This window comes from Remersonia thermophila, chromosome 1, assembly GCF_042764415.1.
Source record: "Remersonia thermophila strain ATCC 22073 chromosome 1, whole genome shotgun sequence".
Lineage (NCBI taxonomy): Eukaryota > Fungi > Ascomycota > Sordariomycetes > Sordariales > Chaetomiaceae > Remersonia > Remersonia thermophila.
Window position 1 is genome coordinate 3,431,332 of NC_092217.1, and position 22,471 is coordinate 3,453,802.

At 59.4% G+C, this 22,471-nt stretch overlaps 4 protein-coding genes across 4 annotated transcripts; 2 read left to right on the plus strand and 2 right to left on the minus strand.

Annotated features, from left to right (window-relative positions):
* Positions 1 to 15: 15 nt before the first annotated feature.
* Positions 16 to 1,476, minus strand: VTJ83DRAFT_970 (uncharacterized protein; the record flags this gene model as incomplete). The annotated part of the gene is made up of 2 exons (XM_071014672.1): positions 16 to 588; positions 775 to 1,476. The coding sequence occupies 2 exons, from the start codon at positions 1,474 to 1,476 to the stop codon at positions 16 to 18; spliced, it is 1,275 nt and encodes a 424-aa protein (XP_070870323.1).
* Positions 1,477 to 3,262: 1,786 nt separating this feature from the next.
* Positions 3,263 to 4,109, minus strand: VTJ83DRAFT_971 (uncharacterized protein; the record flags this gene model as incomplete). The annotated part of the gene is made up of 2 exons (XM_071014673.1): positions 3,263 to 3,313; positions 3,405 to 4,109. 2 exons carry the CDS (start codon positions 4,107 to 4,109, stop codon positions 3,263 to 3,265), a joined length of 756 nt encoding a protein of 251 aa, XP_070870324.1.
* An 834-nt stretch (positions 4,110 to 4,943) lies between these two features.
* VTJ83DRAFT_972 (uncharacterized protein) lies at positions 4,944 to 10,249 on the plus strand (the record flags this gene model as incomplete). The annotated part of the gene is made up of 9 exons (XM_071014674.1): positions 4,944 to 5,074; positions 5,138 to 5,982; positions 6,038 to 7,001; positions 7,063 to 7,293; positions 7,344 to 7,590; positions 7,641 to 7,945; positions 8,000 to 8,502; positions 8,562 to 9,256; positions 9,353 to 10,249. The coding sequence occupies 9 exons, from the start codon at positions 4,944 to 4,946 to the stop codon at positions 10,247 to 10,249; spliced, it is 4,818 nt and encodes a 1,605-aa protein (XP_070870325.1).
* Positions 10,250 to 17,304: 7,055 nt separating this feature from the next.
* Positions 17,305 to 18,354, plus strand: VTJ83DRAFT_973 (uncharacterized protein; the record flags this gene model as incomplete). The annotated part of the gene is made up of 1 exon (XM_071014675.1): positions 17,305 to 18,354. The coding sequence occupies one exon, from the start codon at positions 17,305 to 17,307 to the stop codon at positions 18,352 to 18,354; it is 1,050 nt and encodes a 349-aa protein (XP_070870326.1).
* Positions 18,355 to 22,471: the final 4,117 nt, after the last annotated feature.

A 22,471-nucleotide genomic window follows, 5' to 3' on the forward strand; every position in this document is an offset into this window, starting at 1 on the left:
ACAGCATGCACCCCTTCAATCCACAAGCCGGACGGCATAAAAGACGCCATCGTCGGTTCGGTACCAGCGGGCGCAAAGCCGATCGATCTGGCGACGAGGGAACAAGGCCCAGTGGCCGTTCAGCTCGCGGAACCAGTAGAGGCGGTACGGGTCGGGATCAGCGGGCTTGAAATCCTGCGGCTCGTAGGCTTTGTTATCCTGGGCCATGCGGATGTTGTCGGCCAGCGTCTCGCTCTGAGTCAAGCCGACACCCAAAGCGGGCTCGGCGTGAACAGGCGGCTGCGCCGGCAGGCCAGGCGCGAGGAACGCAGGAGCATTACCTGTCACGGGAATGGCCGGGGCCGGGGCGCAACCGGGGTGGAATGCGACCTGCGGAGCGGTCCCCGGGACAGCCTGGCTGGCAAGCATGATCGGCTGGAGACCAGGCTGCTGCTGAATCACGACCGGCGGCTGTTGCGTCTGGATTACGACAGGCGTGGCAGGAGCCGTGATGGGAGCAACTCCGACGGTGGCCGTGACGGGCTGAGGTTGAGCCGGGGGGGCCACGCCGACGGGCAGGGACTGGAGAGGCACAACGTTGCCATTTGCCTAGATCAAACCCCAACGTTAGCCACCGTGTCTACCCATCTCGTCATTCTCTCTCTTCGGCACATCGTAGGACCAAGTTCTGGTGAACGCAGACGAAGTACAAAGCCCCAACAAGACAAGGCAAAGACCAGGCCGATCGCTCGCGTGACCATCGCGATCCGATGGTTCAGGTAGCAAGCAACGCACCATGACGTAGCCAGCAGGGACCGGCTGACCGGGCATGACCATGTGGACAGGGTCCTGGCGCGGGACGTATTTGTGAACCATGGGACCGTTCTCCGTGCCAGGGACCTGCGGCTGGAAGTGGACGCCGCTGACGTTCAGAACAGGGGGGGCCGCAGGCGGCGCTGGCGGAGGGGGGGGAGGGGGATACAACTCGTCGGGCGGGTTGTTGGTAGGAGGAGGCGGGTTCGGACACAGGGGTTGCGCAGCGGCCGGGTTGAACATGTAGCCCGGGGCGCCAGGGATGCCCGACATGTCGAGAGGCGCGAAACCTGGAATTCGGTGGGTGGACTGGAAGGGGAGAACGCCGTTGCTGGATAGCCGGAACTGATAGGGGTTGGCTGCGATGACCTGCGGCGGAACGCAGGGGTGATGGAGCAGGCCTGGCTGGAAGTGACCAGCGGCCGTGGGGTTGTTCAAAGTCGGCTGCGAAGTGGTGCTCTGGGTTCCGCCGGCAGCGGAAGCGTGCAAAGCGGCAGCACTGCTCTCCAGACCACGAGTGTTTTTCTTGTTGCTGCCGTCTGGGGAATTGTTGTCGTTGTTGTTGTTGTTGTTGTTGGGGTCGGAGATGGCGTGGCGCGTGGAGGGATCGTTGCCGTCGTTGCGATCTGGGGCGGTGACGTTTCTCATGGGTTGCTTTCCCTTTGCGCTTTTCTTGCCAGCCATTGGATTTCACGAATGGAAAGTCGGGCTGGCAAGAAAACCAAAGGGCGGAGATTGAGAGGAGAGAAGATGTGGGACAAGTTGGTTGTAATTGACAACAGGATGGGTGAGGCGGGAAGGAAAATATACGGGAAGAGGTGGGAAGGAGGCTGACCCGAGGGCAGCCTTTTCTCCCACGTTGGGTGCTTCCGATGGTTTTGGCCGCTGAGGTTTGCTTCCGAGAAATCAAAGGTTGGCATGAAGAGAAGCGACGAGACTGCCTGGCCAGAGGAACAAACTGTGCCAATGCCGCGTGGTATGGACTCCGTAGCAGACACACCTCACTAGAGACTTACCACATCTTTCAAGACCCATGTCGTCCCGTTCCAGACGTACTGATACTGACGCGATGGCGGGGGGTTGTCTCCGCGCTCGTACTGAGCTTCGGAAAAGGTGAAGCATGGGAGGCACATTCTGACGCGTTTCTTGAGGCCAGTGATTCGCAGTGGATGGTGTGCAAGGCGTTGCGCAGAGAAATATGGGAGACTCCTAGTCAAAGATTTCGGTAGACGAAATGATGGGAAACCGAAATGCTCTGAGAGCAGTGACGAGTGGACAAGCCCTGGAGCCAGAAGAAAGAGGAAGCGGTTTCTGTTCCTTGGTTTCTCACAATGGCCCAACCCCGGATCCTATGTCATTCCGAGTGATGAACGATATTAGTACGTCCGCAGATGCCAAGCTCGAACGTTTGCAATCTTCTATCCATTTGGTTCCTTCTACCAGGCTCGAGCGAGCCTTCGACCCATGTTTTCCAGACTTCCAATGGCGGTAAACACCAGGAACTCCCGGTGCCTTTCGGATATGTTCTGAACAGGAATTATGTCGTGTTCCAGATGCATGAGCATTACGGAAGCACCGGATGGATGATACAAAGCAGTAAAACTACAGAGGAGCAGGTTGGGTCGGTTGCTGAGATCGTCCGTCGCAGTGGGTTGATCCCCCTCTGTGCGGTGAGCATCTCGAACGTGAGAGAGATGAAGCGATATAGAGAAGCAACCCATATGCTACCATATGTTTACCCTGCGGTGGATGCCGGAGAGGGGGGCAAGGTTTCGAGGAGATCAGGGGAGGAGAGGGATCGCAAGGAACGCTGAGGAAACATTAGGGCCCCTCTATTGTACACGGCATCCAAAACCATACGCTACCGTAATCTTCTTCAACAATCCCCTACCTGCTACACATCCCGGTGCTAGAGGGAGGGGGCTAACATCAAGGAGGGACCTAGAAAGGGCATGCTGTATCCTTTTTTTGCAGAGTGCAGCCATAGATAGATTGTGCAGCAACAGGATCGTGCCCCTCCATATGACAAAATCCACAACACCTCGTCCAGATCAAGCCCCCGTCGTTTTTGCATCATCAGAACCCGGCTCCCGCGCCCCGGCGAGGAACAAGACGATCAACACAAATACCCCGTGAACCTCGAGGAATCCGGGTAACTCCGCCAGCCAGCCGAACCGCCAAACCCCCACCACATGCTGATGCGCTCGGCCGGGCGCCTCTATAACCATAAGCCGCTATTATACAAATTCCCATGGGGAGGGGAGATGAGTACCCAGCAATGTGGGTGTGGTCCGTCCCTGCATCATCGCGGGCGGGTTTTGGTACACGTTTGCCCTTCCAGGGGCATGCATCGACGCACAGAAAGCTCTGTGGTCATGTTGGTCTCTGGGAATTAGAGCATCAAATGCCGTGGCACATCTGCGGCCACAGGGAGGTTGCGGATAAAAATAGGAGAAATCCGGCTCATGTCTCAGATGGCGTGTGCTTCGGGCTCGGGGTTGCGGAAGGTCTGCCGAACGATCTGTGGAAAACAAATATTAGCTCACGTACGTTGCATGAGGAAAAGACCTGAAGAGAGAGAGAGAGAGAGAGGGAGAGAGAGGGCATCATACCGCCCAGACACCAGCCACCGAAGCCACGATACCGCCCGAAATCATCATGGGGCGAAGCCCCCTTGTGGACTTGAAGAGCATGCCGCTGAAGGCGCCAGCCAGAATGGTGTTGGCGGCGTCGTTCTTCCCCCGGAGGTACCCCAGGTACGAGTTGATGCAGTTGTAGCAGATGGCGACAACACCGGCCGAGTTGCCCAGGAAGGGGCCCCGGCGCGTCACCGAGTTGAGCACCGAGTTGAGTCGCAGCTTGGGCGGCTCGCCCGCCGACCTCCTCAGACCCTCCTGCAGGCCCCAGGCGCCTCCTATCGTCAGGCCTGTGAGATATGTTATGCCGGTGCCGTAGCAAAGGTCATCTGTGAAACCGCGCGACGGAAGCGCGGACTGCGAGCCGGGAAGGTCTGACAGAGCCGAGTCCTCGAGGGTGAGGTACTCGAGTGTGTCCTTGTTCAGGCCGGCGAGGGGATGTAATTGCGAGGGGTCGGCGAATGAGGATGCACCGAGGAAGGACTCCACGCCCTGGGCGGAGGTGGGATCGAAGGGCGTTGACTGGAATGTTGTGGTGGGGATGCTAGCGGTCGAGGTCGGGATCGTGGTGGTGTGGTTCTCGGAGCCCGGAACTGAGGCCGTCGTCGACGAGGACCCGCTCGACGGCGATGCTGTGGAGGACGACTTGCGCCCGGTAATGGCGTCCCACCATGATGACATGGTTGCGAGGAGGGGTTCTGATTACGGAGGTTATGAGCCGACAGGTAAAAATCTCGTCCCAGGGGCGCGGGGTAGCACGGGCGTGCAACTTGGTGTTTGCGGGATGATGTCGAGGTTGAGTTGGGGCTGGCCGGGCTCCCGGCTTGCGATGCGCCGGATAAGACAAAAAAATTTACGGGACGGCAACTGGTCCGTGCACGTGCGTCTTGAGTGACTTGTGGTGCCGGACAAGAGGGGAGGAAAGCCGGCCAAGGGTTTGAGGATTTGTAGGATACGGAATGTCGGGAAGCTAAACCAAGATATGGGCCATCACCAGCATAATTTGAATTCCTCATCGGAGATGATCATTGCGCTTCCACTCGGGAGCGTGTTTGAACGAGGGGAAGTCGATTGTAGTCAAAGCTGCCCGAGAGATCTGAGGCGATAAGCAGCGGCGCTAGCCGCCTTGGGACCAAGGTGAGCGAGGTGAGCAGGGTAGTTACCACAGTATAGGCAATCCGCCCCGCAAGGTGTACCTTCACACCTTGATCGACCGCAGGCATGGATCTCTTGGGCTGTCCCGTCCTCTTGCAAACTCCGTTTTTCCCAGCCCGTGCTATGTCCATGCTCTCGCTGTTGCCTGGCCAGTGTCAGAAGACACCAGTCATGCTCATGGGGTGAGGTGGCAAGTTCGCCTGGCAAACCCATCTAGATTCCTGTCGTCTTCTCTTCTCTCCCGTTTCGACCTTCTTTCGCTTCAGCGAAGCCTTTGGCGGGGTCCCACATTTTGCCCACCGAAACATCAACCCCTCCACCTCCAAACAAAACACGGCGCTCGTCGAGCTATCGTTCAGTATGGGCACTGCCGCCGAAACAGCCGACGCACGGCTGTCTGGCCGCGACTCCAAGGACTCCAAAGAAGTCTTTGAAAATGCAAATACCATTACGAAATGGCTAATGAGCCAGCCAGAGGACTCCCGGCGCCAGTGAGTCTTGCTTGTCTGCTCCCAAACAGACGGGATCATCGGGCTCCTAACATGGCACCGCAGACACGCCGAGGAAACCTTTGAGAAGCTCCTCCAGGATGCCATCCAGTCGAGGCAACATCACGGCAACGGCCAGGCCTGCGTCATGCTGTGTAGCTTTGTCCAGCAGTGTGCCAAGTCCCCGGACGACGCCTTGAGGCAGTGGGCCTTGACCGAGACTCTGTCCAAGAAGTTGTTCCACTTCTACCTGGAATGGTACGAGCATGATTCACATCGCGCCCTGAGGCAGGTGCTGGACATCCTCGTGGTGGCTGCGGCCTCCAATCCCTCTCCTGAGACCGGGAAGGCTGTCAAGGAGCATATCCTCGAGACCCTTGTCGCCATCATCTCCCGGAAGTCGGTGCAGCAGCTGACCAAATCCGGCCTTCAATGTCTCGACTATCTTCTCAACAAGAGGGTCGTTGACCTGGCGGATATCGCACCCAAGTACAGGGACATCGAGCCATCGGTCGTTGGCCAACCCGAGCTCGCGCTCTGGAAGCTCTTCACCTCGCATCTCTTCTCCTGGATGCGGTTCCCCCACGTCAGCCCGCTGGCAGGCAAATGCCTCGTTCACATCTTCAGGGGCTTGTTGACGACGTCGGACACCGTAGGCTTCAACCTTGACGTCTGTTGGCAGTGGCTCCAGGATGCCTTGGTTCGGGATCCGGAGCTCTTGGAGGACCTTAAACATTACGTGCTTAGTCCGATCTTCAAGGTCGACAAGAGCACGGCGCTTAAGCTGCTGCACAGGTCCAACCAGAGCCAACCCTTGGCAGCCATCGGCCAGGAGTTGAACGATTATGGCTTGCTTCTTCAACTAGCAACGCTCGAGCTGGGGAAGAAATACGGCATGGTTGGGGAGCCAGGTGAGCCCGGACGAGGAGCCGGCAATGAGCAACGCTGACGAGCGGGCCATGACAGGCAACGGGCGCGAGCTGTCAACGGACAAGTCCACTCCGCTATCCCTGGAGGAGACTCTGCTGGACAACCTGCTTGCACACCCCTCCGCATCGGTCAGATCCAGTGCCTTTTCGCTCTTGATCTCCTCCCAGGCCACGACGAAGCCGTTCTCCGAGGCATCCTTCGGCCTCCTTAAGAAGCACCTTGCGTCCTTCCACGTGGATTATGATGCCCGGGTCCGTAACGAGGTGCTCGGCTACACGAAGAACTTGATCAAGAGGGCGAAAAACGTCATTACCGTTGCGCAGAGGAGCTTGGCCGCACATGAAACCGCGGCAAACCGGGATGGCACTCAGTCGAAGAAGAAGTTCGGACCCGAGGTCATGCTGAAGAATGCTGCCGAGGCCAAGGAGGTGCTCGAACGGCACCAAGCCTTCCTGCGGTGGTATACGGGCTACCTCAGGGCCGAGCTCCATCCTACCGCCTCCTACCAGCGTCACATCACTGCGGTCAAAGCCACCCTCCTCCTGCTCCAGGTTGGCAAGCACGCAGGAGCTACCGACGACGTCCTTGACGAAGACATTGCAACGGAGCTCATCCACGACGTCACTTGGATCCGACTTCTTCTCGATCTTCTCATTGATCCGTTCGACGATGTCAGGGATGGCGCCGCGACCATCCTGAGCTTGCTCTCGCCGGGAACGTCGCCGTCTCCCAAGGTGCGGCCTGCCAAATTTGTCCTGGTCCTCAGCCAGTTCTGCCAACGGGCAGGCAGCCTGGCGGACAGGACTGGGCGTGCTGATCATGGCGATGGAGCTGCGCGCGCACATGGTCTCATGTGTAGCTGGCTGACCAAGCCTGACTCGCGTCTTGCCCATCTCTCGGCCATTCTTGGGAAACTCGAGGCCAAAATAACAAAAGCAGAAGATGACTTGGGACACGCCGCGATGGAAAAGCCAGTGCATTCGGATTTCGCAGCTATCAGGTAGGTTGGCTACGTCGGCCACCTCGTCCTGCGCCTGTGTATCAGAAACTGACCGCCATAGCTACATCTGGCAAGTCCTTTCCAAGGAGACATACACCGAGAAGGAGCTCGAGACTCTCCACCACCTCCAGCGCCGCATCTTCTTTTGTGCGCAGCGTATATGGTTCACAGTCAAGCATGTCCTTTGCGACGACTCTCCTGAAGGCCACTTACCGGAGGAGCTCGAAGACATTGAGGGGCTGGATACCAAGGACCTGCTCAGCTACAGCTTCCGGGCGGTTCACGAGTCCAGGTATGGCCGTTGATCTAGGTTGGCTCTGGCTGGTACTGACATGCCGTCAGCAACCTTTTGCGCCTCTTGGTGGCGACCTTTCGGCAAAAGAAGGCATCTGGCGTGCCCTATCCCCCGTTGGACGTGTTCAGGGAGACGGGGTATCTCGCATTCCAACAGCTTTCGACCCTCCGCCATCGCGGGGCTTTTTCGACCGTGTCTTACACGTTTACAACATGTTGCCAGCTCACGCAGCAGCTGGCGGACGTATACGCAGACACCGAAAGCGCAGAAGAACTGCTCCGCGAGTGGTATCAGGTAAGCCGGAGAGGTTCTTGACTGCATTCCCTCGTGCTGACGATGATCAGGGAGCGATAAACTGCATCATGACGCAGGCGTCGACGACCCGTCGGAGCGCCGGAATCCCCTCGCTCATTGCAGCCGTGCTAGCAGCCAATGCGAAATCTCCATCATTCCAAGAGGTCTATGAGACGCTCGAGGATATTGGCAAGAAAGTCGTTCGCACATCAGAGACCGATGGGTCCAACCTGCCCCAAGTCCATGCTCTCAACTCGCTACGTGAAATCTTTAGGAGCTCGCTCTTGAGCAAGAAGGCTGAGGGATACCTGGCTCGCACCCTCCACCTCGCCGCAACGAGCCTCAAGTCGGAAGTGTAAGCTCTTCATGCCCATCTTGTGAAGCAAGCCCGCCGCTAAAACAGCCCCAGTTGGGCGATACGGAACTGCGGCCTGCTCCTTTTGCGGAGTCTGATCGACTGCTTGCTCGGCACCGGCGAGAGCAAAGCTTCAATCGAGTCGGGGTGGGACGGACAGTCGATTCGGATCTCGTACAGCAAGTATCCCACATTGCCTGGCGTCCTCCTCAGCCTGTTACGTTCCGTCGACGAGACTCTGGAGCAAGCATCACAGTCCGGTGCCGCCGAGGCCGTCTTCCCGGTCCTCGACATCATCCGACGCGCGGGCCCTCCCGAGGAGAACCGCGCTGAGCTGCGGAGGCACATCGAGGGTTATCTCGGCAGCCGTCTCTGGCACGTCCGCGAGATAGCCGCACGCACGCTATGCTCGTTCCTCCTGCAAGGTGACTGGGTGGGGGAGATTGGGAGGCTGCTGGTCGAGGCAGGAAGAAGCCCGAACAAGCTGCATGGCGTGCTCCTGACCGCGAGGTTTGTGATCGAAAGAAGGGTTGATCTTGCCGGCAGCGTGGTATCAGGTAAGACCAGCGAAGAGGCTGTCCTCGGGTGGGCTGAACCCGGTCTGACGGGGCAACAGAGTCGGAATCCATCGGGAACCTCGTCGCCCAGCTCGCGCAAAAGCAACACGCCTTTGAACGCTGCGCGGAGCTGAAGGCGGCACACCTCGAGATCCTCAACCTCCTCGCAAGGCTGGGCTGCGACGACCAGGTCGCCAAGGCTGCCGTCCCACCCGAGCCAGCGACAAAACATCACGGCGCTTCCTCGGCATTGCTCGACCTGCAGACATCGCTGAGGGTGGTTTACAATGCAGCATCCTCGGCCAATGTGGGCCAGCTGCGGGCAGAACTCATGCAACTGCTTGATACCAATGTCAACACGGCCATCCGGATGCTCGAGGTGGCACCGGAGGCATGGAGGCACGTGGTCAACTCGAGCGCCACATCGGAGATGTGTGCTCTCTATCTGGACGTGTGCGCGTCGTCCCCGGCCCCCGGGGTTCGAAAGCAGGCCTTGCTTAATCTCGGCTCGCTTCTGGGCGACCTTCTGCGTCACGGGGATGCATCTGGTCTGCCGAGCACGGCACAGCTGGATGGGCTTTGGCGTCGGCTTCAGCAAGGGGAGATTAGCCCTTCCCTCTCCTGCGCCATCGTCGAGACAAGCGGGACCATCATGGCGGCGCTCCTTTCCCAGCCCTCTCCGGACGTCCCGGACATGGCACCACGGCTGCAACGATGGGGCACCATGCTCAGCGAATGCCTGGATGTAGACAACGTAAGCCACCTCCTTCCTGAAACGAGCATCCCGGGGGGAGCCAATCACCCGCGTGACGTGACTAAAGTTCCCGTTCACTGACTCACCCCCCACCAGCCCTTTGATACGCGCTACGCGGCTGCTTCGGCCCTGCGGTCCTTCTTCACCCACGCCAAGACCCACGCCGCGGGCGGCGACGCCAAGTACCTCCCCGCTCTCTGGGCTTTGTACGACGGCCTGATCGACGACGACGATGAGGTCAGGGAGGCGGCCGCCGCCGCCGCGTCGAGCGTCCTCGGCCACGGGGGTGGGGCCCGGCCCGTGGTTGCGCCAATGGCGGCTGCCGAGCTTGCGTCATGGATGGGGGAACGCTTTGGAAGGAGGTCCTCGGACGACGCGTTCACGGCGCGCGTGATCAGCAGGATGGTTGGCCAGCCGTGGGGGACGGCCACCGACGCCCACGCTCAGCTCGTGCCCGCCGAGCAGATGCTCCGCAAGGCGCTCGCCTTTGACGACTCGCTGTTCGCCGCCGAGGAGCAGAACCTGTTCATCGACGAGGTGCGCGAGACAAGGCGGTGGCGAACGGTGTACGAGGGCATGGCCAAGACGAGGACGTCGATCGTGGCCAGCGCAAACGCCGGCGCCGGCGAGGCCTCCGCCGTCTCGTCCCCCTCCAGCGCCCTGCAGGCGTGGGCCGAAGCCGGCATGAAGGCCCTCCTGGCCCTCGCGGTCAAGGGAGACGGCCCGTTGGGGTGGACAACGGACCAGCACGTGTTTGCCGTTTGCGCGAGGATCGTGTTGTGCGCGGTCGCCGCCACGCGGACGGTTGAGGGTGGGGAGGCAGGCCTGCTGGTGGAGATGCTGAGGAAGTTCAGGGAGGTGGGACTCCAGACGGGTGTTCACGGGTCGTTATTGGAGATGGCGACGCTGGACGAGGAGGGAGGGAAGAAGGTGCAGGAACAGCCGGTACAGGGGGCGGAAGTGCAGACGGAGGCAAAAGGCGAGATGGTCTAAGGGGAGCTAGCCAAAGGGAACGAAAACAAAAAAAGACGAGGAGGAATGTCTGGGTCGCCACTGGACCACATCTCCCGACCTGCAGGTACACACGGCTTCAGGGCGAGGGGGCGTGTGTGGAATAGATTGGCCCAGGCATGCTGTTCAAAGCTGCCAAGCGCATTGGTTGCCATCAACTCGTAGCATCATGCGGCAGAGACATCGTGCAATCCAACAGGGAGATGCGCCCATGTGACAGAATGCAGCAGCTGTTGTGGTCCTGGATAGGTACCGGAAGACCATCTAGCCTACGAACTTTGACCCGATCCCCCCTGCGGCCAACATGCGACGAACTGCCGGGACGCTCCGAAAACCTAGGGTACAGCTGAGAGGCAATGCAACAGTCCAGCCGTTGACCGCGAGGGAGCCTACAAGAACCGCCGAGACAAGACCTGCCATTCCGAACTCTGGAGAACTTTTGGAGGAGGGGGCAGCGGGAAGCTGGGGCAAAAACTCTCCGCGGGTGAGGCGTGGTCGACGGCCCGAAATACTACGTGGCATCGACCGTTTGGCTGTTTGCTTTTTTGTCGATCGGACCCAGGAGACCGAGCGGACCGGGTCTTCCAACCCGGATGGAGTTGGGCGTAGTTCGGCTGCCTCCCGAGAAAAAGTGGGCCGTTGAACCCGGTTTGCCGGTCAAGTGGGTCCCGCCAGGGGTCCACACCCCGGCCAGGGCTTTGGGGGGATCGTTTTTGCAAACAAGCATCGGTCTGGCCGAGCGCGCTTCGCTGCCAGATTGTGCGTTGTTGCATTGTTTGGACTGCGCCCAACAAACACCACAGCAAGATGCATGCGCTGTGCCCACTGCCGTACCTGTGTATGCAGACCATGAAATGCGGCCAAGTGAGGCCTTTCCTTGGGTGAAAGTTGGACTGCACGCCAAAAGTTTCAGCTTCGGTTGATCTGCTTGGGCTGGCGCCCAGACGAGGCGAGGGTAACGTTGGCGTCGATGACGTCAATGGCGCCAGGGTCTTGGTTGTTTCCCCTCTTTTTTTCGCGCCTGGTTCCAAACAGCCTTGCCCTGCTGCGCCCGACCCGCCTCGTCGGTAGCGGTACGTCGGCTTTCCGAGATGCCCAAGCGTTTTGGATGTGCCGTGCGGCGACTTCACCCTGGTTGGCCGCGGCGAAGGAAACGAACCGGCCACGGTAGGGTAGGTAGGTATTGTTGGCAGAGCGGGTTGGATTTTGGCAGTGGCTTAGACGGACGATGACGCATCGCGGTCTCTATGCCTGATTGTCGCCGCCAGCGCCGCCGGGCACCGCACCTGCTATCCGCCGCTTGTGCATCGACAGCTCCATCGCAAGCCGTCTTTTTTTGACTCGTCCCGTGGAAACCCCAGCTTGGATCATGTGTTGTGCGATGGCCATCGGGTAAGCATTGGGGGTTTGGGTTCGCCTCGCTTTCGGAACTAGCTCAAACAACCTCGCTCGCTTATGGGCCTCCGACCGCCACACGCACCTGGAGAAGCACACGCAGCCGTCAGACGGGATCGGGGTATGGCGCATCCAACTCGCAAGTCCTGCTTTCTGTTCCAGTCAGCGGTGCTCGAGCCGGCTGTGGGCTTTTTGTCCAATCTCGGAATGATGAGAGAAGGATGAAGCATGGAAAGGCTGTCACTTGACTGGGTGTACGCATGCGTCTCAGGTCGTCCGTGGAAAGGCCACCATTTCCTATCAGCGCGACTCGAGCGGGACATGGTGAAGCAATTCGGAGCAGGTACTACTAGATCGTCAGGGTTGGTGGCACCGCGTCGTTGTCGTCGTCGTCGTTGTGCGGCAAGGGAGGAGGAGGAGGAGGGGGGGGGGGGGGGGTGTCGCAGCCACGACGGAGGAGAATGAGAGAGGAGGCAGGACGGCAGGATTTTTTTTTTTCTTGATGACACTCTGCATGCTTCCATTGGATTTTCCAACCACGGGGTTCACTTTCATTTTGCCAGAAAAGACTTGAACGGAAGGTCAAGTGACGAAACCCCTGTGTCATGGGATCACCACATGTTTCTCCATGCCGAGCTGAGCGGCAAACCACGGGTCCCCCCGCCTTGCGCTTGCCTGGCGACTTTTTTTTGGCTGACCAGCAGCGCGACCCGGGCGTGGCTTGGCATAACGGGACGCGCAAGCCACCGACGGGCCCGAAAGCCACCGGGAGTGTAACGTAACGTTTGCTCAAGCGTTCGGGCTGAGACATGATCCGGAACTTCCAGAAATGCTCGTCTGCTTGCCATGATGAAATGTGCCAGATGTGCTCCGTAGGACGGAACTTTGGATGTCTCTCGGCTGTTGTCAAATGAATCATCCCTTCACGCACCAGGGTTCAGGTTACGGGGGACTTTTCGAATCAAGCTGGAACAATGTCAGCTACCGTACACAGTAAGGTAATGTTACAAGAGCCCATGGGGATGGGGATGGGTCCTGGGTTGAGCCATGCCACCTGTGTCGGAGCTTTCCTGCCTCCCCGCTTCGTACCTAGGACAACAACACAGAACAGCCGGTACCTATAGTATAGTACGCCCTCCATGCGACCCCACTCCTCCCAACATCACCAGCTCTCCGTGACGGCCAGTCTGGGACGATGATGGTCGCATCAGCTGGCATCACGGCCACGTTACTCCTGCCTCATTTCCCAGGGATAATGCGCAGCTCGGAGTGGACGCGATCGCGCAAAATTACCATGTGCGCACAGAGAGGAACGCTGGCTTCTGCTTGACCTTGAATCTGGGGGAATCCAACATCCATGGCCGGATGCTTTTTTTTTTTTTTTTTCATCCGTCACAGGCTTGCCATGGTTGACCCAAAGGAGGTATCTCTCATCCGCAGGTTCACGCTGCCCTGTCCAATCACAGCGATATAGCTCGGTCCGTCTCCCAGATGGAGCCCGCGAGGGCGTTAGCCCGTCAGCCAATGAGCCTCAAAAGCAGGGGTCCGAACCACGACGCTTTTACACACCTTCCGCACTAGCATGGGACAACAGGGCATTTCATCCATGACCCAGGCATGGCGTTGGCTGGAACCATGATTGTACCCCTCCTTCTCTGGCTTCTGCCCCTCCCTGGAGCCACTCCCGCGGTAGGATTCCTCGCAGGTGCGTGATGAGACTCTCGAAGCCAGACTTTTTGCTCATGGGCTGCACGGGTTGCCGGATCGGGAGGTTCCTTGAGACCACCGCCGACGCAGAAGACGCGGCTTGCTGGTAATACGTATGCAAAAGCGAACCCCGTTGTTGCCCACCTACGTACAAAGTATGTTCACGGCAGAAGAGCAGGGAGCGTAGCATAGGAGGTTGAGGCCCGCCGGCCTGCAGCCAATCCCCAGGGAACGTACTCCCGGGTCCCGCCCTGCAGACACGCACGCCCACAGCACCGTCACCAAGGCGCCCTCCCACCACCTCTGCGCGCTTGTCGTGTTTCAAGTTTTATGCGATCGCTTGCGTCCTTCTTGGCCAGAGGAGCCGGCCGGCGACGGCAGCATGCAGCTCGACGCTTCTGGGAGAGGGCCAAGTCCCAGAGAGGGGGATGCCACCTCAGGCTCGCCCGCGGTCCCACGCCATCGGACGATCCAGACCCGGCGCGCGCAGCCAGGAGGCGCCATCATTTCGCGGGGTATGGCTGCCATGGCCGACGGGCCTTCCCACAATCTCTGCTGTGGGCGAATCATGGTCCCTGCTCGGCCAACGTCCCCGAGCCTGTCTGAAAGCGACCGGGCGTTGGCTTTGCGAGAATCCCCCTTCCGGGCATCTCGCAGGAGTCCAGACTGCTCGCGTTGCAAAACGCCGTGACGGTTCTCGATGCGGGTGGCCCGGGACGCTGGAGATGGGGGCTGCATGATGGAGCGTAACTGCGCTCGCGGCTCGAGGCGAGCGTCCGGCAGAAGCGATGGGACGTCTGCTGCCAGGTGCCCGCGCCATCACCACCACTCCCAACGTTGGCGCCATCGCTCGTTGGGGGGGAGGGGCACAAGGTTTTGTTTCTTTTCTTCCTATCCTCCCGCGCATGAAATTGGGGGTCACCTACCCAGTGGAGGCGCTTCGCAATGGCCCCAGTCCCGGCGTCTGGATGCGTTTCCCCACGCCGCCGGCCGCGGGCGGAGACCGTCATCCGGCGGCGCTGTTGTTGTGGCGGCGGTGGTGGTGTAAGACGGCCGTGCACACTGTGCGAAGACGATTTGTGTGTATGTACGTCGAGTATGTGTGTGTGTGTAACAAGGGATTCCCACCATCACGCTTCGCAAAACCGACGACGGCGCTGCGGAAAGGTGGGACTGCATACCATATCTGCCAAAGTTCCGGCCATGAGGGATGCCGGGTTGGCATCATGATGATCGATGGGGCGGATACCCTCGGCGAAGCGTTTCTCTTGGGTTCTCCTACGGCTTGCTCACGTCCCCTTCCATGCAGGCACACCCACCCACCAGGTATCGCAACACGCAGTGTCTCGGAAACAGCCCGCTCGTGTATGCGATCCATACCAACCGGGTAGCATTGGGATGCTGGCGAGATGGTAGCGCGGCTGGGCGGTGGCGGCTTTTCGAGACGGATATGATTCTCTTCCCCTCGGCAGAGGTGCCATTACAAGTGCCACTAGTCACCGCCTGACGTGCAGGACGCGGGTTTACACTTGGGCCAGACAAGACGCACAATCACGATTCTCAAGGTCCCTGCTGAAACGGACATCGAGTAGCGCACTCTCGTGGTTCGTCAGTCAGCCAACAAGGACAAACAAAGCTCGCGCCCACCTTTCTCTTGACCTTCATGCAAGTCCTCACCAGTCCAAGGGACATTGATATTGTCGATCCCATTGAGGGCCGGGGGAGGGGTGTTGGCGTTGATGGTGTACTATACATTACGGTAACCGTCCGGTCACGCTACCTAACCTGCGGTGGTTGGTCGGGGAAGGTTATGACGGTACGCATACAGCGTAGTTACTACTATACGTACAATGTGCCTTCTTACAAGGCCGAGTCCGCCCCGGTGGGTCCCGAGGGTTTTTACCCAAAACGTGCTCAGAGTGGCGCGGCCCTGCGCTGCCCTCCGCTTGCAGCTTTTTTTTCAGCTCCGCTCCGGCCACACGGCCGGCGACCCAGGCCCCGGGTGTGAGCCCAGCCTCTTAGCCGCAGCCTGGCGCGCACACCCGCATGAAGGGTTCGCCTGATGATGGAGACTTGGGGGACTTGGCCATCGGTCAGAACTTTGGACAAATCCCACAACCCATATCTTCAGCACAGCCTCCGGCTTCCCGTTGGAGGGACGGGGGTTTCGGCCGGCGCACGTCTGCATCCACCCAACGGTTCGGGAGACCTTGTCTGGCCGCCGCCGCCCCATCCCCTTCGCTCCCACCACACCATGGATGCGGCCAAGATGACACACAAATCTCAGCGACGACTCCTCGATCTTGGGAGCCGCGTCTGAGGGCGGCTGTTGGTTCTTGGGGTCTGCCGGGATGTTCGATCGAGCAGCAGCCGGCGGCCAGGGCCAAGGACATGAGCGAAGCTGAGTCAGGGCCGCCTCGCTCTGGCTCAGGAGACAAAACGAAGCAACCACTCTGAGACGGATGACCTGGGATCAGGTGACTGCAGGGCAGAGATTACGCGGGCGCGCCTGAGGAAAGCCCGTCGTCGCCTATTGGCGCGAACCCGAGGGAATGGTTAAATGACTGAGCTGACACGGGCGTTCCGCTGCGCCGGCCGTTTGCAGGGCGGACATGGAGAAGAAGGAAGAGGAGCGAGAGAGCAGGGCGTTGGGCTAGTGTTGCCAACACACCGTCACCAGATGCCAGACCGCTGAAACCCGAGCCCATCTACGTGTGGAGGGCTGTGTACGCAGCATGTGTGTGGGTGTGTGTGTGTGTGTGTGTGTGTGTGTGTGTGTGCATGGCAGACTTGACTGAGACAGCTGCGTTCGATTTCGCATGGTTCCCGCAACAGGGTTGAAAGCGGTAACTAACGTTCATGGAGGAACCCACTGCAGAGTGGCCTCCGATTTCACGGGAAAACCCCCCTACCTGGCCTGGGAGCTGGGGGGGGGGGTGAACTGCCCTGCTGTGAGGCAGCTCCCGCCTGCACCACAGCCCGCCCGCTCCTGCACACCTAGCGCTGCACCTTGCTGCACAGAAGCGGGTCCGGGCCAGTCTCCTCCCTCACAAAGCTCCGCTCGCTGCCCTGCCTGTGGCGGCCATCCATCCGCCTAACACGACGCAGCTTTAGCGGCGTTTTCCCTCCCACTCCCTCACTTGCCTGGTTCCCTCGAAACGTCCAGTCAACGGCACTTTTGTCATTCCACCTTGATCGACTTGCATGTAGGCAGGCTCCTCAGTGATTGTTTCGGTTCCCCGCTGGATCCCTTCAAGGCCCTCTCCGAGAGAGAGATCAAGAAAGGGGAAGAGGGGTGCGCAGGGGGGCGTGTGCATGGAATGAATGCCTGCCCTGGAGAGAGCCCGTACTGCGTAAGTAGGTCCTGCATGTACATATATACAGTAGGGAGCCCAGAGCAAAGTACCTAGGTACCTACCTCACTCACCATGTATTAGTGACCGACCTCGGGGATTTCAAGCCCATCGACAGCGGTATAGCCCTCCCTCCCCACAACCGGTTCCCACACCTTCTGCGCACCCCCTTACCCCCCCCCCCCTCTTTCTCTCTCCTGGGTCGGCGGGCTCATTCCAGGTTGTGATAATACGAGGTCCTCACCCTCCTCTTCCTTTCCCCTTCCTCCCGTTCCTCTCTTCACGAGGTTTCCTCGCCGCTCCCTGTTCTCTTCTCTTATTCGCGGTCGCTGGTGTGCTCGCCAAGTTCCCAACCTCGGGATCACCCGGCTCCGTTGCTTTACTGCTCACCTTACACCTTGTTTCTTATTGACTATTCGTCTTCCGGCTCGCCCTGGGTCGTTCCCCAAGCGCTGTCCCCCCCGCCCCCACCCTCCATCATTGTCTCGTTGTCGAGCCTTGACCCGTTCAGGTCGCCGTCTCTGTCGTCGGCCTGCTCCACAGATCACCCAACACTCACACGCTCGCGCGCACGCTCAGACAATGCCGCCGCAACTATTACCCGCCTCGGCCGCTGCCTTTGCGCCGCGTGCCTCGTCGGTCAACGTGGTGCTGGGCTCCAAGGTCGAACCCTGGCTGACGCAGACGCTCAAGCGCATCAACAAGATCAAGCGCCCGCTCAACAGCGTACCCCAGCACCAGCGATGCCTCACCGAGACCCTCTCGTCACCCAACGCCATCTGGACGTTGGCGTCGCTGCTGCTGCCCAAGGCGCCCGAGGCGGATCTGAGGAAAGACAGCGATCCCCTGGTCGAGGCCCTCTTCAACCACCAGATGCTCCACATCGAGGCCTACATCGTCCACGTCGACATGGTGCTGAGGAACGAAGTCGCCTACAAGCTCACCCCGGAAACCATCGACTCCCTCATCGCCTACCACAAAGACATACACTGCGTCGACGCCAAGGCGAACACGTACGACTGGTCCGACAAGGACAAGCAGTGCAAGAAGCTGCACGACGACTTTGTGCAGGCCGTCAACAAGTTCGTCTTCCGGACCCACGTGTCGGCTCTCGAGGGGCTCGAGGAGGATGGCGCCGGGGAGCTGCTCGGGGGCAGGAGCGAGGAGGTCAAGAAGAGCGTCCTGGGACTGTTCCGGCCGCTGCTGCCGCCACCGCCAAAGGTCGTCGACGTCATCCGCCCGCCGCCGCTTTTGCCTAGCTCGCCTGCCGCCGCCCTCTGGTCCCAGTCGCCGCCGCCCGTGTCGCTCCCTGCCCCGGTCGAGTCGTGGAAGACCCTGCCGTCGAGCCCGGGCGTCGCATCGACCTCGGCCGACTCGGGAGCCCCCATCTGGACGACCATCGGCGGCATCAGCGAGGTCCAGGTCCCCTCGCCGCCGCCCGCCCTGAGCCAGCCCTACTCGCAGCCGTACTCCACCGCCGGCCTGTACTACAGCTCGCCCGCGGTCACGGCGCCCATCCCGCAGCTGCCGCTGCCCAGCATGCTGGCGCCCGTCCCCTGCGGCATCAGCGTCGGCTTCAACACCTTTGGCGGCTGGGACACGCGCTACCAAGAGTACGCGACGACGATGTGACAATCACCACCGGCGACCACGGGAACCAGCTACCCGGCCGTGACGTCATCACCGCCTTGAGAGCGTACCGGCCACCAACGCGCGCGGGCGGCATGGTGAACGAAAATCGACGCATCCGTGGGCCGCCGGGCTGGGAGAAGGCAAACATGGCGACAAGGAGATATCGTCGCGATACTGCTGTTCGCTGCTCCAAAGCAGGTTGGCGCTTCCCACCCTTCGGCGGGCTTGAGAAGCTCGACACGGAGAACCTTTTTCTGCTCGACCTTTCGATTTTTTTTTCCTTTTGTTTGATTTCCTTAAACAGTTTGGGATACCACTAGCACCGCGAGCTCGGTTGTTTTTTTTTTTTTTCTTTTTCTTTGCTTTTCCTTTTGTCTCGTTACATCATGGCCGGGTCATGGGCGGATATCTACTTGCATTTACAGCAGGGTTGGTTGTCATACAGGCGGGTTTGGATTCCGTTTTGTTTTTGTTTCTCTGGCTTAAGACAGACTGCAGCAATGCAACCTACCAACCTCGGCAGAGACCGAGGCAGAGCAGCCTTCTCTTTTTTTTTTTTTTTTTTCTTTTTCTTTTTCTCTCTCGTTTTTTTTTCCTTCTTTGGTTGGAACATGGGTTACGTTCTGGCGGCTGGTGTACAATGATACCCCCCCTGCATGCGTCCCAACGGACACATCGCGTCCTCTCTTTTCCTTCTCCCCCCTACCTTTTTTCTTGTCTTACGGATGATGTTTAACGACCTTGACGATATTACCTCACCCCATGACCTGGGCTTCAGGGAATTTCGCGACGAAGACATGCGGCACGACTCGCCGGGACCGGCTCCCGAGAACGCGACGAACGGATGGGCTTCGGAGCAAGGCCGGGACGAAAACATCATCTAGCCCCGACAACGGATATCTGGGATATCTCTGTGGCGGCAGACACTGGTTGTCGACAAGAATCAGGGGTTTCCCGCGCCGGGCCGAGCCTCAAGAGGCTACGGCGACGTGGGGACGAAGGGGGGTGGGGGAGGATGAGACGTCAATCAGGGGATGATGGCCGCCATGCGAGCCACAGGCAACTGGGTTGTCTGTATGCCCGGTTCTTCACCCGGCATGGACCTTCCCGACAAGCTCGACTCGCTCGACGATCGACAACGATCACTTCGGAACTCGGGACCGATTACTGCTGCGACAAGGCACGACGGCGAATGCACGAGCCCGGTTCTTACCTGCAAGACGGGAGGAGAACGAGGGACCATGTGGCACGGCGGTTCGTGTCTTCGGCTGCGCAGGTCAGGTCAGGGCTCTCGGCGTGATGGAATGATGGGTGTCGGTTGAACTGGAGGAGAACTGAGCGCAAGAGGTGGGAGGGTTCAGAGCTTGGACTCGGAAAGGACGGGCAACCGCGGCGCATCCCACCGCGGGTTCGTGGTGACAACTCAGCCGCCCTCCGTCAAGCCACTGCCGCAAGAGTGTCCATGGCTTGCACGGAGAAGGCGTTGTTGGGGTTGCAGCCACGAGCAAAGTCCGGCTTGGTTCCTCGCAACGAGATGGGAACTTTGTTTCCCTCCTCAGGGAAAGGGGATCCAGCCGGAGCTGCGCTTGGTTGGATCATCCCCCCTCCCCTAGAGCAGGAGAAACATTGTAACCATTGTACTTGTAAGGAACCGAGCCGGGCATGGGCATGCTGGGACTTGGTATCCCGCCCTGGATGGCGGCTGGTAGTGATACCACGGCTATGTACTGGACGCATACGCACATAAGTTTGATATCTCTCTGTTTTGTTTTTAACGAGCACTGGCTGGATTCCTGGTGTACTCGGGAGGCACATCGGAGCAATATATACCTAAGTACCTAATTCAAAGACAACAAAATAACCTTGCCGAGGTCGCTGCATGTTTCTTGGTGATGTACGCTGTAAGCCTGTGTGTTTACTTGTGCGGGTATCGATTCACGAAGTGGAACGGAGAGTAGCTGTCTGGTAGTTTACGGGCTACATACATGTGATGCGTGCCAACCTCATCTCCTTGATGTTTGTTCACAGCCACGTATTGGACGAGACTTCACCTCGTCTAAGGTGCATTACCGGGCACCTGATAGCCTGCGTTTCTTCAGCCTAGGCGACGTTGGATGCCTTTCCTTTGGCTGATTCGTAGCTCCCAGTGGACAAACAGAGTGTCGGTGACACCATGCTGAGCCAACATGACGGGAGTCTATTGTGCATGTTGTCCGCCCAGCCCGAGGACAAATGTCCCCCCGACTGGTTACCCGGTACAGACTTGAGCCGCTGGTAGCACAGACGGGCAGCGCAGGCAGCCTAGCGAGGCGAAGCTACGCAGTAGCAGCAGCAGCGGCGGCGGCAGCAAGTAGGAAATCGTTGCTTTGGCTGCGAGAGACGTGCAGTGCAGTGCTGGAGCGTCGCATAGGCAGGCCTATCGGGTCGGGACGGGATAGGTAGGGCTGAACGGGGGCATGGGCATGACGTCCAAGAGGAAAAGAGGCTTAGAGGCTTAGGACATCCGATGGTCTCGTCGTGTGGGAAGGGCTGTTGGGGTGTTGTTTGCTTCCCTGCATGTAGGCGAAGGGAGGGGGTGAGAAGGGCACGCCGACAAACACGAAAGCACATACAAGCTCAGCCATCCGTGTCACGCCGCGCGGATGAATGATGGATGATGGATGATGCATGAGGGAGCGTATGTTTTGTCGTATTGGATCGGTTCCGAGTGCTCTGCGGCTGTTGTCCTCTCAGCCTCCCCCGCACGCGCCGGCATCCCCGACCGCTGGCTGGTGCCAGTCCGTCGGGATGCAGGCAAAAACAAAACCAACTTCACGTTCCCCCGTTGGGGTGATATGCAAAAAGAAGAAGGGGGGGGGGGGGGGGGGGGGGACAAGGCAGACTTTCCCACTACCTTGGATACCCCTCATCATCATCATCATCATCATCATCATCATCATCATCATTAGCAGCAGCATCATCAGCATCGTCATCATCATCATTGGCCTGTATGCTTTATATCTACTGCTACCTACCCAAGTCAAGTCCATACAATCCTACAAACACCCCTCTCCAAGGTCATCCTGGAGCCTTGCGGCTCGCTTGGCGGGTTTGCCCGGCGGTTGTGCCGTTTCTCATATGTGACGTGACAACAAGGTCTTTCCCGCCGTGAGATGCATGCGTGCAGGAATGCAGGGAACCGGCTGGCATGGGGCATCATCATGCTGCGAAGCCCTAGGTCGCCTTGCCATGCCTTGCCTTGCGGTTTTGCACGTCGGGAGCCCCTCATCGTCTTGGGACTTGGGGCCTACGGGCTGACTTGAACTTGCTTTCCCCAGGGACTACTCTAGGCAATCCGTGCCCATCGCCTGTACCCTTGCGGTACACGCACGCCCCGCACGTAGACCGCACGTCCGGTCATACCCCCCCCCCCCCCCCGGAGCCGCGGCGGGGCGGCGTCTCCATGGATGCCTTCGCCATCGGTACGCGCCGCCACCCGAGGCACCTAGGTTGTTGCCCGAGCGCCTAGTTGCTGTGTATTAGTTCCCTGCCAAACATGCCTCCACGCCCTGTCCTCGGGGCTTCCCCGCGCACCCGCCACGCCTCGCCTCGTCGGACACATGCACGCGACACGCCTGACAGGCCCGACACCGGGGTCGCCTGCTCTCCCATATGGAGCAGAGCAAAACAGGAGAGGAGAGGAGAGGAGAGGAGAGGACAGGCAAGGGACACGTGCTTCTTCCAGGATGAAAAGCTTACCCAGCAGGGCTTGACGTCTGACACCCACCCCCCAAAAGTGGGGTAGCGGTGCGGAACAGCCCGCAGCCTTGTCGGAAAGACACGAAGGAATGGGATGTGTAACAGCAAGCTGGGTGGGTGGGGGGCCACCCGGTTGAGGACGTAGGAATTGCCCTGTTGGGGATGTGTTACCAAGCGGGGTGCGCGTGCTTGTTATCAGCCGGGCGAGGCATGAGATACAAACGAGGGGTGTCTGGTTGAGATGCTAACCCCCCAGGTGGCAGGTATCGGCTTCTTGGGCTGCACCGGGTCGGGTTTGGCTGGTCGGACACATGCGTAGGTAGGGCATGTAACACAAGAAGCTGGTGTTTGCCGGCTTCAGCGAATCGACGCTGGGAGA